This window comes from Perca fluviatilis, chromosome 2 (genome assembly GCF_010015445.1).
Source record: "Perca fluviatilis chromosome 2, GENO_Pfluv_1.0, whole genome shotgun sequence".
NCBI lineage: Eukaryota > Metazoa > Chordata > Actinopteri > Perciformes > Percidae > Perca > Perca fluviatilis.
In genome coordinates, this window is record NC_053113.1 from 29,629,425 (window position 1) to 29,647,442 (window position 18,018).

Genomic DNA, 18,018 nt, shown 5'->3' on the forward strand with positions numbered 1-18,018 from the left:
AAATTGTGTTTTGCTAATGCAGAATTTGAACAAACCGTTGAAAGCATCCAAACACTATCAACATTAATACAATTCTGTTGAAACAGTAGAAACAAACGTTTCCCAACAATAGATTTCCCCTTCAACAAGAAAAAGGATCTCCAGACTCCATAATACAAAGTAATATGTTGCCGCGATTGTGCAGAAGTTAATATATTGAGATTCTAAGTCAGTATTTTAAAGTTTGTCATTACTTTCAGATTCCTAGTCAATATTCTAAGTTACTTAGTCAATATATTGAGATACTAAGTCGATACTTTGAGATATTGAGTCAATATATTGAGATTGTAAGTCAATATTTTAAATGTTCTTATTGGTTTGAGATTCTTTGTCAATATTCTGAGTTACTAAGTCAATATATTGAGATACTAAGTCAATATTTTGAGATAAGTCAATATATTTAGATACTAAGTCAATATTTTGAGATAAATCAATATATTGAGATACTGAACAATATAGTGAGATATTAAGTCAATATTGAGATACTAAGTCAATATTTTGAGATAAATTAATATATTGAGATACTAAGCCAATATATTGAGATTCTAAGTCAATATTTGACAGTTTCTCATTACTTTGAGATTCTTAGTTTATATTCTGAGATACTAAGTCAATATTTTGACCAGAGGTAGTGGTGACTTGAACTTCTACTATATCTAAAACAGTGGTTCTCAACCTTTTTTGTGCCAGCGCCCCCCTATCCATTATCCAGGTCCCTAACGCCCCCCATCAAATATTATGTAGGCTAATTGCCCCGAATATTAATGATTACGCCCTAATATAGGCCTATTATTATTGTTGTTACTATTGTTATTAAAAATAATCAATAAATCAAATCATTGAATGACAAACAACACATGTATTAGTTTCCCAGGTATCAAAAAAGCCATGTGAATAGAAATATTTACAGTTTTTTTTTATTTTTTAAATGCAACCATTTGACATTCAAATTAAATAACAGCAGCCAATCAGAACTACTAGATATGTAACATTCAAACTATAATTAGGTATTATCAAAAGGCATGCTGCATGGTGTGAACCTCAGCACCTTTATATGATGACTATAATTTGAATGTCCTTTTTTGGTTGTGAAGTGACCTTGGGTGTCATGAAAGGCGCTTTAAATAATATGTATTATTATTACAAACACTAACAGTAGCCAATCAGAAACAGCTAGCAATTTAACATTCAAATCTATTTTTCATTCAAATTGTTCCAACGGAAAACAAGCTTGCACTTATCAAGGGGTAAAAGCAGGATTACACAACACACACACACACACACACACACACACACACACACACACACACACAGAAACAAGGTTTTCATTTTGGTGATGACAAAGCGATACTGCCGAATGGAAATAAGTTTACAACCTTTGAAAGTTAGTGAGAGCCCTTTGTTGATGCTTAGAAGAGTATAAGTTAGAAGAGTCTAGGTTAGAAGAGTCTAGGATTGAAGAGTCTAGGTTTGAAAGTCTAGGTTTGCTATCGCCTGTCTTGCGAGTAAATAGCAGAAAAAACGTTTGGAGAAGCGCAACCCACATCGCGCTGCGTTTTGAGGAGGTGGAGTCCCGTACAGTAAACAGCGACATCTCTGCCTCTATCGCTTCAACAAGAAAGTTTTAAAACAGCAAACACAAGCCCTGAATTGCCCGGAGTTTGGGGGACAGCTAAATGTTTGCCAAACAACAAAGCACAGTCGATATCTCGCCTCGTAAAAATAAAAAAAATCTCTTGCTTGTCTCTTTTCTCTTTTTCTTCGTCAAATTAAGCTGCTTTCAGGTACAGTAGGAAACGTTGGGTTCTAAAAAGATCTGGCCGAAAAACTGTTACTGTGAAATATAAAGTCTACTTGTGCTACATTGGGGGGATTAAAGAATACAACAGGGCCGTCGCACCACCCTGCGGCGATTGGTGTTTTTCTGAACGCAGCTTCACGCTGAAATACGGAGCTCATTTAAGACGATGCTCTGACGTCCCGTTTCCATGAAGGCAGCAGCGAGCGGCGGCGAACAATGATCCACCGTTCGTCCAGTTGCAGTGCGTGAACTGGCAGGTTTTTAATGTTGCAGAAAACTGTTTTTGCAAGTAGTTTAAGTGTAAACATGTATTGTTATTGTGAATCTTTGGTTTAAACTAGTTTTCAAACAACGGCCCCCAAAGGGCACCTCAACGCCCCCTTTCCAAAAAAATATTGCGCTAACTACGCCCCCATCATCTTCTGAACGCGCCTCCAGGGTGGTACCGCCCGTTGAGAGAAACACTGATCTAAAATAATTTTGTAGACATACAATGGATTTTGCCACTAAATGTTGGTGTTAACTTTTTTTATACAATTTCACAAATTTCTACCCGGCAGAGGCTGATTTACCGAAAGGCTAAGGCAAAATTAAATGCTTTATTAAAAATGTAACAACCACTGGATAGGAAAAGGGTATTTTACAACAACTTTGAATGCAACACAACGCTGGCGGGGCGAATTTCAAGTGAACGCAACATCTGTGTTTTTCCGACAACAGCAGCGGCACACTGTCATATGTTCCTCTCCAGTGAAAAACAGACATACACACTTTTACACCGTTTAGCTGTCAGCATTTTAACTGTTTACTCCAGCTGCTAGCTAACGATAGGCTAACGTTACTTGCTGTTGAGTGTAGTGTTAACTAGCGTAACATGCGGCGATGTTTAGGTTGCCTCTAACGTCCGTTTTCGGAGCATCCGAGAGAAGCGCAGGCATTTCAGTGGGCACCGCGTTGCAATTCGGTCCGGTAGATAACGGTCGTTAAGGTCTCTCCTTTTCTGTCAACGATGTGGCGAGGAGGTAACGTTAAGGCGGAGTTAGCAAGCCAACGTTAGCAAACTAACACCGGCAGGTTCACCGTGCTTTCATGCTGCATTGCTTCCAGAGAATGAGCTGAACAGTGGGCTGGGTCTAACGTTAGCGGTCCGCTGACCGGTATTGCGGGGGAAAGAAATTATCGTTTCAAATCTGTAACATAGACGTAATGAGTGGCACATGACGTGAACTAACATGGCATTTTAGTTTGTTTGAGTTTTAACTTGTCCGGTGGGACAAGTCAATTTCTCTTCCACTTGCCCTACAAAAAATCCACTTGTCCCGGACAAGCGGACAAGCCTTAATGTCGAGCCCTGATAAGATGTTTTTTTTTCTCCTAGAAACAAGTCTGACAAAGTAGGGTCCTCTTATAATCGGGGTCTAGACTTTCAGCTGTTCAAGTCACGGAACGTAAGGGACGTCACCTGTTTTAACAGCCAATAGAGACATCCGCTATAAACTATAGAAATGAAATGATCCATAATCCATTTTTTTAGAGAGATAGCCCAGCGGCGTTGGAACAAAGCTGTGACTCAGAGGAATAAAACGTGTTTTCGCCGATTCATCACTAGAAGTGTTACTGTAGAAAGCATCTCACTATCACTAACGTTATCCACATTCATACATAGACGAAACAAATGATATATCCAGTACAAAAAGCCTGGAAGTCGGAAGTAGAACAGAAGTACAACAAGGCGTTGTCATGGAGATATTACACCCACTAAAAATGCAAACGGCCAGAGAAAATCTTACCGTGGTTCTCAAAGCGGCCACTTCCAAGAGATTGACAGGAGAGTGTGCGATGACGTGACAGAAAAACGTAATGATGGGATGCCCATTACCAGATCAGTCAATCAGCTGAAGGCCTTGGAAATATTTACCATTAATTTAAATGTGACACTTTCATCTAAAAAGATATTGAAAATATGATGTTATTTGAAAGATGTTAAAAACAACAGCCTACCTTGTTTTATTCAATGTGTTTTTATTGGAATTATTTTCAAATAAAATGATTTTCTTTATGAAAAAAAATTTGACCTTTTAATTAAGTATTTTTCCAAAAATGAGTCTTGAAAAGGGGGGGGTTTGATAATCGATTAATCGTCGGGGTCATTTCTCAAGTAAAAATTTGCTGTGTCAGTATATGATGCTTTTCTTTTTACTATATGATGGTAAACTGTATATCTTGAGTTTTGGACTGTTGGCCGAATAAAACAAGCTTTCTTAACCCAGCATCTTGGACCGTGGAAAATTATAAATTTTGTAACTACTTCATGACTTTTTTTCCGACCAAAACGAATAATCAATTAATTGAGAAAACAATCTGCGGATTAATCAAAATGATAATTACTTGCAGCCCTAATTCTTTATAACCCCTCTGATCATGGTATTGTTTTTTTTTTTATTGCATTGAAAACATTTAAATCCAGTATGACAAAGGTAGTCCTTCCTAGAGTTATTACAAAGGATTCCTCAGTCGATATGGTTTAGTATAAAAACAAAAACTGCCTTATTATGTGTCATGGGAAGCCTAGTCTCACGTCTGTGCTTTCCCTGTCTTTGTTATCCTTTGTTTTCCCAAGCTTGAAGTATACACAGCCTCTTAACTCCTCAAAGCTTTGGCTTCAGCTCGGCCAACAAAGCTCCATCATCGCCATGTGACAGAAAGTGTGTGCGTGCTGCACACCCATTATAGAAAAAGTGTGTGTGATTTATTTTTATTTTTTTGTGTATTTTGGTGTGTAGACCATGCTGCTTTTTTTTAAAGATTATTTTTGGGGCTTTTCCGCCTTTATTTGATTGGACAGCTAGGGGAGAGGGGGGGGAAGACATGCAGGAAATTGTCACAGGTCAGATTCGAACCCTTGACCTCTGCGTCAAGGCATAAACCTTGTATATGTAAGACTGTATGGCTGCAGCCTGGAGCGTCCCATGTCATGCTGTCCCGTCTCATGACGTCCCGCCTGGTGCCATCCCCGAGCTTTTACTTTTCAAAATAAAAGCTGGCGTCTGGAATAAAATAGGCTACTTTAAAATACTTTACTACTTTTTTATTTTTTTTAAAGACACTGATGTGTACTTTAAGGAAAATCACAGAAAGAAACCATCAGAGTCTGCAACCATAAATTGCTCTAGATAACGTTATAATATTCGCTAACAAATTTCAACCAACATGCAGGTTTCATCAAATGTACATTAACATCAGGGACACAATAACATCCAGAAATCAGCAAACTATATGTACGGCTAAAATTGTTACTTTAACGGTTTAAACGTTTTTCAATTGATTGCAGGCAATTTTCGGTGGGGACGGTGGTATAAGTGTACCTACCAGATTTCGTCATGAGTCATTTTGTACCCACCACTTTTTTTTGAAAACCTCAAGCTCAATTTTGTTAAAAAAAAAAAAAAAAAAAAAAGTCCATAACACAATTCTTGACCGACAGATGCCAAAAAATCCACAACAATCTCTATCCCCACAGGGCAGTCACATACAGCCGCTCTGCTGCTGCGCTGGCTGCATGCATCTCTCGCAACACTGCCTGTCGGGACATTCTGCTTAACGTGAAAAAGCTTAACGTGGTTTAATGTAGCCTACCTAAACAACGGTCAATGATCACCAAATTTATCATGGCCATATCTTGTAATGATCACTTAAGCCTGTCAGAAGAACTAAACCGAAATCCAACTATTAAGTTATCTCACATTAACATTTTCTTCTTCATTGGTTCCTATGGCAAGGAAAAAGCTTGTACCTAAACAGTGATCACCAAATTTCTCTCTCAAATTGCTCCTCATGACCACAGAAAACTGTCAAAAAATCTAACCAGAAATGTGGTGATGATTGATCGTTGTTTAGGTACATAAAACCACGTTAAGCTTTGTCACGTTATGACCATAGACTGTAGCCTATATGGTTATGGCTTATAAAGCCTATGAGAACCGTTTGGAGTCAACCCACAGCAGCTCCGCTGCCCTGCTGAAAATGCAGAAACTCATCAGATAACGTCCATAATAATTGGACTTTGGGTTTGATTTTTTTCGACAGTTTTCAGTGGTTATAAGGAGCAATATGAGAGAGAAATTTGGTGATCATTGTTAACGTACATTAAACCACATTTTTATTCATTAGTGAGCTACAGGACAGCGTCTTTCAAACATGACCTGCGCGAAAGAGAAAGAAAATTAATGCGTCATTGTACCCAGCACTTCTGGAAATGCACTTCCAAATTTGCGTCTCTGTCCCCAGCACATTTCAAACCAAACTGACGCTCGTATCTCCATCTGGAAAATAATTTGATTTCGTATTTTTGACCCTCTGAACTTACCGTTGGACACGCCTCGGCATGAGGCGGGATGGCTTGACATGGGACGCTCCAGACTGCAGCCATACCCGCCTCAGTATATGTGCGCCTCCTCTACCCACTGAACCAATCCGGCCACAGACCATGCTGCTTTTTGAGCTTAAACTATACTGCGTACACACACCCTTCACCATAGTGAAGAATAGTCGCTGTTGTATTAAGTCTGCATTCAGTTAAAAGACGGTCCTGTATTGGACATTTACTCATCTTTGAATCCCGTTGACTGTGTGTGTGTGTGTGTGTGTGTGTGTGTATATATATATATATATATATATATATATATATATAATGGACCAACAGATCCCGTTGCTCTGGATGGAGACCAGTGAAGGATATTAGAAGCACTTTTCCAGTGAGCGCTGCGCGTTACTGCGCAGCCTCCAACTGAGAGAGACGACCCAAATGTGACGTGAGCAACCTGTCTGAAAGTTGTAAGTCTTCTGGTAGCTGTGCCAAGAGAAATCTTCCCCAATCATTCCCAATCTTGCAGAGACAGAGTGTAGGTATATGTAAGGAAATAACATGGATACAGGCTAATTATTGCTAACTAAAATGCTAGTTAACATTAGTAATTAAACTTAAACCGCTAATGTAAGTCAAAACTGCCTGCGAGCTTCTCCTGTACTGTACGGTAATTCCTCTACTATGCGACAGTAAGTCGTGTGGTTATGACACAGTCGTTAGCCTATTTTTACAAAAACGTCTGCTACGGAGCCATAATGTGAGGTACAAGGTAACGGAGCCTTTTATACATTGTCGTGTTTCTTTAGAAATAAACAATGGACAAAAAAAGTCTTTAAACGCTTCAGATGTAAAGTTATTTGCTGTCAAAATGAATGGCAGTCAATGGAATGCTAACGGGAGGTGATCGATTGGTAGCATCAAAATGGCGCCATAGGAGGTTCGAGTTCTGAAGCGAAGCTTACCCCCTTGGTGAATCCCAGTGGGAGAGCGTTTACCCTTTTTGAAGTCTTCTTCTGGCTTAAGGGTTGATCCCACTGCAGTAGTCGTAACTTGTATGAAAGAAAACCGATTTCTCTGCCTGACAACCTACCTGTTTCACATTGAAATTGACAGCATTATGATAATTGCCCTTCTAAGAGGCTTTGAGATTATTAAAATTTGGGAATCAAGTAAAGGGCAGAAACCTTTTATGGATAAAACATAATTTTCTCTTTCATTTTTCTCTTTGAAATGATGTGGTGAATTCATTGTCTGGTTAATCTAGGTAGTGATTGCCTTCAGGAGACAAGCTTCATGTCTCAGTAACCAACGCCTGGTGCTCCTCTGACAAGTCAAGCAAGAAAAAAAGTAATTAGTTACAGTTTTCATGGAGATCTGGGCAATTATGCAATCCTGTCATATGATTTTTGTGGAATGCTTCTCCCTGAGAAGTTATCAGCTGTTCAGTACTCAGCTGTTAAGATGGAGAAATGAGCTTACCGTTTTAGCTTCACACTGTCCTGCTTCTTCTCTTAACACACCTTCTGCTTTGCTGAATATGTCTCTTTAACTACTACTTTAACACATTGAAACTTTCAGCAGAGGTAGTGGTCTAGTGGCAGTTTACCCATGACATGACCCAGTCCTGGACATGTGAGATTAGACTGGATGCACCTGATGTAGGGTACCTTGTGTTTCTTCTACTGTCAATGTGCAGATTCATCGGGTCTGTTGTTTGATTGAGGAGTAGCTTTGACATCTTGAGGTTCTTTTGGTTGTCAAGCTGAACAAAATGCTCACCGTACTGGTTTTTAGACTTTCCATTAACTCCAAGCAAACATGCGCCTTGGGTAAATTGCAGACCTGTTGTTCATACCAATTCTACTGAAGATTCTCTGATTCTTTATGTCTTGAAAAGCAGAACTTAAAAATGAAATGGAAGTGTGGTCCGTGTTCATGCATAAATTTACATGTGGTGGTGGGTGGCGCAGGATGTGACGGCGCGACGTGTGATGGCTGGGTTCAGTAATAGACTAGTCAAACAAAGGTTTTTGAATTATTAATTGAAAACAAATTACACTCATTTGCATATAAGTGATGTCATTGTGCAGTTATTTGCATAAAACTTAGTGGTTGTCGGTTACAGCGAGGGAGAGATTACTAAAGCAAAACTCAGAGGTGCAGTTTATTCACTAAAATGAGAATAGGTCCAGTTGTGACTTGAACCAGCAGGTAGCAAGCAAGACACGGGAACTGACAGCGACAGATAAACTGTACACAGACTGCACTGCTACGTTCACAGCTATAATTTTACTGCTATTTCATACTCCTCGACAAACGCACCTCTCTCTCTCTCTCTCTCTCTCTCTCTCTCTCTCTCTCTCTCTCTCTCTCTCTCCCCCCCCCCACCGCGGACTTGCTAACATGTGAACTGCAGTAGCCGCTGTGTGCGCAACAGGCATAGTGCGCGTGTGGCTGTGACACTGTTTTTGCCACTGTGTGGGCAAACTATCATGCGGCACACGAGCGGATGACCGTCCTGTGGTTCGGCTCCATGGATGTAATAACGGTCGGCTCGTTGTCCAGATCCTTTCCACATTGTTTTTATGTTCATACACGGCAGTGCGCAAAAACACTTACGCGCTGCGCCTAAGCCGTATTATGGCAGGGAAAACCCTGGAGTTCAGCTTCTTCCTGTTAAACATTTATCAGTAGTTTTGAAAGATTAAACAAGTTCATACATTGTGTGGTCTAGAAATAGACGGGTATATGGCACAGGGAGATAGCCTGGCCACGCAGGCAATATTCTCCTTCCTCTCAGATTTATTAGAGAATTCAGAGTCGGCCTGTAGCTGATGAACCTGCTGTATGCACTGTGAAGGCTAGTTTTTCTTTGACATTTAGGCAGAGTGGGTGGGTAGGCCAACGTGTCTGTAATTAGATGTATCATAAGTGGTGCTTTGACAAAGCAGTACTGGTATTGTCTTTGCTGGATGACTAAAGTCCAGGCAATGTTAGTCACCAAAATAAGTTTAATTGCCATTTAGGTGTATGAGCATTGTCTGAGATTCAGATTATAGGCAAATACTTGCAAAAAAGACAATTCAGCTATATATATCGAAATGTTTACGTTTTCAAGCAGTTAGGAGACATTGCTGTTGGTCTTGTGAACTTCTATTGGACATTTATCATTATGTTTTAGACTAGATATAGAATGTAGTGAAATTAAGCAAAGGGTGTAGGCTCTGTTCGTAAGTGTTGCTCATTTTTAAATGGTGTGAAAGTGAATGATCATGGAGCAGGAATTAGGAGGAAGTGATGTCACTGGCAGACATGCTGGTTGGCTGACTCACCTCTCTTCTAAGAAGGATGAGGTCATGCATCTCTTCTTCTCAACCCTGTCTCTCTGTTTGTGTCACAGGCTGCTCTCTCCCCCTCTCATGCCATTAAGGGTGTATAGTACATGGGAGAGCTGCTCAGTACCGGAGGTCTGACTGACCACAACATTGATATAACCCATGTGAGACTCACAGGTTTCATTGTATGACACCAAATTTCTTGCACTTTAAAAAAGACATTGCTGTTGTAGTTTTTAGCTTGTATTGCAAGACAAATTTCCGTGTACACGGACAATAAAGTGCTGTCTAATCTAAATAGTTATTTAATGCTCAGTGCTGTTTTCAGTTATGATTGCCTCAGAAAAAGCCTTTTGACGTTGAAAAAGACCACGTTTACAGCTAGAGTATGGGCTTTCAGACTTTCTATTGTTCTTTTTCTCTTTTATCTGTGCGATCTGTCCATGTACTCGCCCTGCCCTCTTTCTCACCATCTCTCCATCACGTCACCTAGCTGTGGGCTGCTAGTAACCATGGAAACCAGATGGTTTGCTCTCCTTCTGTCAAAGTTGGTACAGATCTTTTCCCCTGTTTTCTCTTCAGTCTTTGGGGACTGGGTATATTCAAAACTGCATGTTGGTGTGTAGGTTTTTATTTGTTATTATTTTGGCCCATATAGGGTAAACTGGGGGGGTCAGGGAAGCGGTGGGTACTTTGTGTTCATATTTGTTCACCTCTGAAGCTCTTTTACGGATACTCACTCTGACCATATTTGAAAAAAAATATGAAGAAACAGGAGGTGTTTTAGCCCCCATTTTGTTCACTTGCTTTGCTGTGTGGCTGTGCTTTTTGTGCAAATGATATAGTGTGTGCACTATTGTTTTTGCACCATGCAAAAACACTTGAAATATATTAAGGATGCATCGTCTGGAATCGGCCAATGTCCTCCCTATTTACTGTCATCGGCCCTTTCAAATAAGGTGACGTGTCGATGGCAGTAGCCGGTGTTTACCTTGCGCTACCTTTTATGTTGTGTTAATTGGTCTGAGTTATAAAACAGTAGCCTACCCAGATAAAAAAAAATAAAAGTTCCTGTGACATTTCAAGTGTACAAGGATTACCTGAGAGCCAAGAGAGCACAACCAGTGTGGCAAGATTTTGCCTTCTCCGTGAGTGAGTTGTGGAAACAAACAACGAAGCATGTGGGCTCTGACGGGACTCCATGGGGCCTTCAGGTACACTTGCTAATGGTGGGGAATTTCTCCTCATTCACAGTTAGCGTCAATATTTTTTTTAAATTAGATTTATTTGTTTACCTGGCCCAAAAGAAAACAACAAACATCGGTATTGACATCGCCCAAATTAAATTTCTACAGATCGATATCAGCTGAGAAATTTGCAATCAGTGCATCCCTAAAATATATTGAATATGATTCATGATTACCACATCATTTCCTGAAGCCAAGCTGCTCTACCATGTGGTTTGCATTCAACACCATGCAACATGGAAAGTGAGGCTGTTTCTTAAAGTTGTAGAAGACTGAAAGGAGACTGGCGTACAAAAATTCCCAATTGGCTTGTATTCTCCATAGAGCTCCAGTAACTCATCAAACCCCTGAAAAGTGAATTGACTAATGCAGAACAATGGAATGCCTTTCCATAATTTCAATCTTTCCCTCTGATACCCCATCCTCTAAATTAGACTTTACATGGCTGGTGTGACATATCATTGTTGTTTGGTTGAAACACACTTGCTCGTACACATTCTCCTGACACACCCACACATCAAAAGCTCCCTCTGTGTCTCAGCTTACCTCACCTGCAGCTTTCCTTGCCTGCTTATGCACTTTCTTAGACATGCTAGCACACCCCAGCCCTCCCCTCTGGTTTTCTAGACTTCAGGCAGGCAGGCTGTCACAGGAGAAGATAACCTCTTGCTAACCTTGAGCTGTAATAAGGCCTGCTCCTGTTGTCATGGTGATTCAGGTGGGCAGAGGGAGACGGCGGTTTCAGTGCTCAGCACTGACCGAGAGGGCGCAGGGGGGGACAGATTGTATCTTCCCACCCCCTTCATATTGGCACCTCAAAGACTTGCCTGCCTGACAGCTTGTCTGGCTTCTCCTGGCATTAGTGGTGGGGTTCGCTGTACGCAAACACAGGACAGCTGGAATCAAGGAAATATGTATTAATATTTGAGTAAATATAGCATTTTTATCGGATATTAATGAATTCATTGTCTTTGTTTGTGCTCTTTACCTCATTTTCCAGTCTTTTTTAAGTCCGTTTTTTTGCCAAGTCTGTAATAGAAATTGAAAAAGGACTCTGGAGAAATAAGCAGTGTTCACGAGTTGTTTGGTCCTTTTAAACTTCATGGTTAAGATTCTCTTTTGATGAAGGGGTATTCCAGTGATTTATCATTGCAATTAAAAAAAAAAAAAAAAAAAAAAAAAAGTCAAAATTGAAACCGCAAAGGCCAAGATATCTGGACTTTTAGTCCTTAATAGGAGCAAATTCAAACTCCAGACCCAAAGAACATAAACTGTCTTCAAAGACATTATTAATTTCTCTGTAAGGATGATTTGGGATTAGCATTGATAAAGTTTGAGGTCCCCCTGGGGAGCTTTAGCAGCATGTTTCCTGTTGAATGATAGCTAAACCATGGTAGTCAAGTTGGCACAGCCTGAATAGTTAGAGCCACTGGTAAACACAAATGAATAGCCTATATGTTTGACAGCATAATGATTTCTCATTATTATTTCTTATGCATGTTGTAAGTTTATGGGTTTCCCTTATGACAGCCCAGGAGACAGACAGAGGACAAGTGAAGATGGCCTCCTTTCTCCTCACTTTCAGCTCTGCCTGTCTATTGTCTGTCTTATCTGGACATCTCTCTTCACAAAGGCTGTTTGAAATGGTAGGACAGAAACACACCTCAACAATTCCCACCTTCTTTTATGTTGCTTCCTGAACGGTGTGGTGTCTCCGAATATTTACTTTTATTTGTTTGCAAACGTATGCATTAAAAGGAAATGAACTGGAGTAAAACAGTATGCAGAATAGGGCTGCCCCTTGAAAGGTTGAATAATCGAATCACCAGGTGTTGACCCCTCAGTCGACGGAGATTCCTCAAGCTGAGAAGTTGTTGTTTTTTTGTGTTTTGTTTTTGTCAGGCAGTGTGCATTTCGGCCTCCAGAAGTAGCTGCAGAGAGAATTATTTTAACCCGGAGAGCAGTTAGCTCCGGGTTAAAATAATTCCACTACCTCGTCCCATCCGCTCGGTGAAGATGTCAGCGACGAGTACAGAAAACTGTGGAACCAGACCCAGGGTGTGTCAAGTGAGACAGAGGCAGCTGTCTGAAGGAAGAGGGTCTTTGCCTGGTCAGGCTTTGAGACAAGTTATCTTCTGCCTTCTGCTAAGAAGTAGTGAATTTACAGCTAACAGCAGCCTAATATAATATAGTCTCTGGCTTTTGTTTAATAAGTGTCGACAAAAATGATGTGTGTTGTAGTGTGAGCTACTTTATCACGTTGCCTTTTAGCGAAATGCTCTGAGTGAATTTAAGTTGGGCTTTTATTGTGAAAGGTCAATATGGAATAAGGGGCGTTGTCGATATGGAAGTCAATAAAAGTGTGTTGGACTTCTTGGTTCGTGCTGGTTCAGACTATGGAGCCCAGTGTTTGCATTTGGCTATAGTACTCGTGCATTAGCTCGTAGGTCGAATATTTGTATTCAACAGCCAAATCCGGTTCAAGAAAATTCTGAGTTGGGTACAGCCCTGGTCCAGAAGTGTTTTCAGTTCACAGGGATGATCCTGCCTCTCCATGATTTGTCTCTGTCTTTCTCTGTGTGTATGTAGGAGATGGTGGGATGTACGCAGGCTCTCATTTTCCCCATATCTGCACCATGGGGAGTCATCCCTTCCCATTATTTGCCCACAGCAACAAGAGCTCATTATAGAAGCCAGACAGATGTGATCTCGATTTGTGTCAAATGGGCGGAGAGGGGTGTTTGTGTGAGAGAGCAGCAGACCGTCTGTGTGTATTGTTATAGGTAGTGCTAGACTGCATTTATGCGTGCCAAGCATTTTTTATTATATAGCTAGAACCATGATAACACAGTCTGAATGTGTACAATTTACATCTTTGTCTGACACGTTTCCTGAACATGCAAATTTTCTGTCTTTGTTTTACAGTGTTGAATACAACTCCATTACTTATGTCGTTTCTTGTGGCACTTTAACAACTATCTTGTCTGCTAATCACGAGAACTAATTACGGGCCTCTTTGTCTGTTTCAGAAATCGAGCGATAGCCGATTATCTACGTTCCAATGGATATGAAGAAGCATATTCCACTTTCAAGAAGGAGGCGGAATTAGATAATGTGAGTAGATTAAGGGTGGACACACATCCGCACAGCCAATCAGACCAATTTATACAAACAATATGCCCTGATTTCCACTATATTTCTCATTTCAGTCAACATGTTCACGAGTGTGACCGGGAGCACCTGCACCCAATTATGGTGGTCTGTCTGATTAAGGGGGGAGGGGGGTGTCTATGCTACATGGATTTCCTAATTCATCTTGAGCTTTTATCCACTTGTGAATACAACTTGAATTTACTATAGTACTGTATATGTACTGTTTTGTTTTGTTTTTACATTATTGTCTTTGCTTTCTGAATTTGTTGGGTTTGAATATGTTTAAAATACACTTTATCAGCTACACCTGTAATCGAAATAGCTGTTGTGCCATAAAGTCTATTTTTATGCCTATAATGTTCAGTTTTTGTTGACACTGTCATAGAGGTGTTAATTAAATTATATGTTTTAGTTCATGATTAGCAGATAATCGTTAGTTGCGGTGTTGTACTGAACAGCATTATATTTTGAAAGGAAACTTTTCTGTAGTGTTGTTTTTGGTGGCCTGTTTTAAGTTTAGTTTTAGTCTAGTCTTTGTGTCAAGCTGTCCTTGTAGTTTATATTTAGTTATACTCTTTTTAGTCTAGTCAAGTTTCAGTCGACTAAAAGTCTGAGCATTTTAGTCAGAATTATCCATGGCTATTTTAGTCTAGTTTTAGTCGACAAAAACTGATGACATTTTAGTCAATGAAAATTGTATTTTAGTCTCTTTTTAGTAATGCAATTCTATTTAATCCAGTCAATATAGAATAAGTACCTAGTAGTATAGAAAAAACCAAAATGTTGGCCAACAAGGGATGCTTAGTACACATGGAGTCAGTCAGGTAGGAAGTAAGAACCTACACTCTCTCACACAGACTTGTCGCTCCAGTGGCTAACGTCTAAAGCGAACGTTAAAATGAGACACATTAACCACAGCCTCAAGAGTTGGCCTTAGCTTTCTAAAATAGAAAGTAACGTTACGTTAATGTCTTGACTTGCCTCCATTTCATTATGGAATGGCTTGAGATGTCTCTTACGATTCGTGGTGTTTTTTCCTGTGATTTTGTGGCCGCGTTTTTCCCCATCTTTTTCCACAACACATTCCGTTTTCTTTTCCACTTTTATGTAATTAAAGTTATTCCAAATGCCGTTTATTCTTTTTCTCCCAAAGACGAACTCCGGCTGGCCGGCCACGGTCCCAGCTTTCTCTGTGTCAGACTTAATTTTTAGTTGTTGTTTACGCTCGTCTCACTCTCTAACTCAGCGACAGGGTAATAATAATAATAATAATAATAATAATAATAATAATAATAATAACGCGACTAAACGAGACAAAATAACGTTATAACATTTTGTCCAGTGTTGCCACAGTTACTTTGAAAAAGTAATTTGGTTACTTCACAGATTACTTGATTTTAAAAGTAACGAAGTTAGATTACAAGTTACTTTATTAGTTACATTCAGCAACTGCCGACAACATCCCCACTCAACATAAAGATGACAACCGGTTTACTATGAGGCAGCTCGGCGTTGCCAGTAGTAGGAGTCTGGTTTATTATGGCACGAAAGAGAGCGAGTCAACCGTGTTTAAGGGCAGCATTTCCGCTACAACATAGGCCTACTGCCCGACCAACTTCTTCAACTCTCCCCCACTTACTGGTTTTGCACCGAAGTCCAGCTTTTGTTGTTTGGGTGGTGGGGGACCTCATGCTCTCTGCTTCACACCACCTGCTGGGACTTGCTCTGTAAGTTAGACTGCAGTGCTGCGACTCCAAATGTTTCTTCAAATTTGACGTAGTGTTTTCGTAGCTAGATCGCACTTTGTCGCCACCAGTACAGCGTGTACAACGAACCTTAATATTGCCGTCTTTAGCTGACATAAACTAAAAATAGTGACTGTATTTCCAGCTAGAAAGCGCGCATCTCTCTCCTCCCTCCATTGTTGTTTACGTTTGTGTCGCTGCGTGGTACACGTGAACTGTCCACATGCTGAAAACGTGGCATATGTGACTTCACTCCCCGAGACGCAAGAAGAAAGCAAAAATATATATTTTTACTAAGGAAAATGACAAAAATAGTAACACACAGTGACTTGGATAAGTAACTTTAATCTGATTACTGGTTTGGAAATGGTAACGCGTTAGATTACTCGTTATTGAAAAAAAGTGGTCAGATTAGAGTAACGCGTTACGTGGCATCACTGATTTTGTCTCATCTCGTTTTGGTCAACAAAAATGAAGAGACATTTTAGCATAGTTTTTATTTTGTAAACCACATTTAGTCTTGTTTTTATTCATCAACAATATTGCATTATACATTTAATTATAGTCATCGTCACATGACCAGCATTTACGTTGCGTCTCGTCTCGTTCTCGTCATGTTATAAAAGTTCGTTGATGACGATGTTTAGTCATAATTTTCGTTGACGAAAACAACACTAGTTCGTTGACGAAAACAACACTACTTTCCTGTATGCTAATAGTTAGGACAAAAAACTAGAAACACCCCTAAATATAATGTAGTTGCAAGATTCTCTCCCTCACCCCCAAATTGCAAAATGTGCAAATGTGAAAACCTCTTAGGGTTTTTTGGCTGATCTGCTTGAAACTCTGCATGTATACGTGTCTTCAGATGGCCCTGACTAAAAAAAGTACTGGCACCAAAGGGATTCGACCAGAGCCGTACCATGCAGTGAAAACGCTGTAAAAGTATCTTTTTTCCGTCTTTATTTTTATTTTTTTTTCACCTTGTGTTCACATGACAACCCACCCCCCTGCTCCTCTGTGTCTTTATTCATTTTTCTTCCAGACGTTTCTCTGTGGTGGCCCGGTGGAAGCAGGCTGAATAATAGATGAATGGCACGGAGGGACAGGGATAGGTGCACCCTGTTGGGTATTAGCGCTCAGCCACACACACACCTTGGCAGCATCCTGCAAAACAATCAAGTGATTTTAGCACCATTTTCCTGAGGCCACGTTGTAAGGCATTTTTGTTTGTTAAATGTGGTTAGATTTTGTGACTACTTGAGTTGAGCAGTGTAAGATTAATGCTACTTTAGGCATGTGCATCAGGTTTTAATAGTAGGAATAATAAATGAGGCTCATGCGTTTTTATTTACCTCGTAAAAGAAAATGTACGTATCTACAAACACACATGCATGGTTACTTTCCACTCTCAACAGATTGGCAGGCTGCAGTGAAGTCTGGCACTTTTCATGTTTGTCTGTCTTTGTGTGGGTTGGTGTAATGGGCAGAGTGTCCAGGCAGATGGCAGATTAGATGATGGCAGACTTGTCCAAACTGGGTTCCCTCTCTGTTTTCTTTCTCCTCTATTTCTGCACTGTGGCTCAGTCTTTGTCCCTATATATATACCTCATGTTAGTCTGATCAATCACATCCTGTCATTGAGAAGTGTTAAATATACGCATCGGTGGTGCCTGGAACTCTCCGATGTCTCTAGGTCGGCTTTTGTTTCCAGCCGAGGCTTGAGGAGCTAGCTGTGAAATTGAAGCGCAACGCTCATTTTCTCCCTCACTGACACTCGTGGCTGTCTGTCAATGTCGGTTTTTGATGCTTTGATAGTTAGTAATGGCCTCAAGGCATTGTACACACAGTGGTACCAAAACTGTTGTATTGGGTGTATAGAATAACAAAGCATCACTTCTTTTCTTTGTTGTCCAGTATTTGTATTTTACTTAAGGGAAAGACAAAAGTCCTTTTTGTGTGTGATTTAATTTGATTATATTGTGTTATATTTGATGCTTTTCTTTGTCTTATTTGATAGTAAATTAAATCATTGGATATGTTATTGTTGCTTGGACAAAGCAAGTAAATTGAGGACATCACCTTAGGCTCTCGGTCTGGGAGCATTTTACAGTATTTTGACATTTTGTAGCGATTGGTCAATTAATTGAGAAAATAAACAGCAGGTTAATTGATAAGGACAATAATCATTAGTTGCAGCCCCAGTTTTATTTTTCGTTTGTATGTAGCGCCAGAGAAAAAATGCCACCGCATTGTTTTGTTTCTTGGCAGTAAGAAACAGCCTGTATGTGCCACAGAGTCCATTATGTAAAAGCTAGTGGCCAGCTTGCAT

At 40.1% G+C, this 18,018-nt stretch overlaps 1 protein-coding gene across 3 annotated transcripts in view; it reads left to right on the plus strand.

Annotated features, from left to right (window-relative positions):
- LOC120575480 (lissencephaly-1 homolog) overlaps nucleotides 1–18,018 on the plus strand; it is a 48,754-nt gene that overhangs the window by 15,362 nt on the left and 15,374 nt on the right. For 2 of the 3 annotated variants that reach the window (XM_039826296.1, XM_039826305.1), the window contains exon 3: nucleotides 13,818–13,902. The exons of the other annotated variant lie outside the window; for it this stretch is intronic. In XM_039826296.1, the coding sequence (XP_039682230.1) occupies nucleotides 13,818–13,902 (85 nt within the window). The remainder of the gene's footprint in view (nucleotides 1–13,817; nucleotides 13,903–18,018) is intronic. 3 annotated transcript variants of the gene reach the window in all.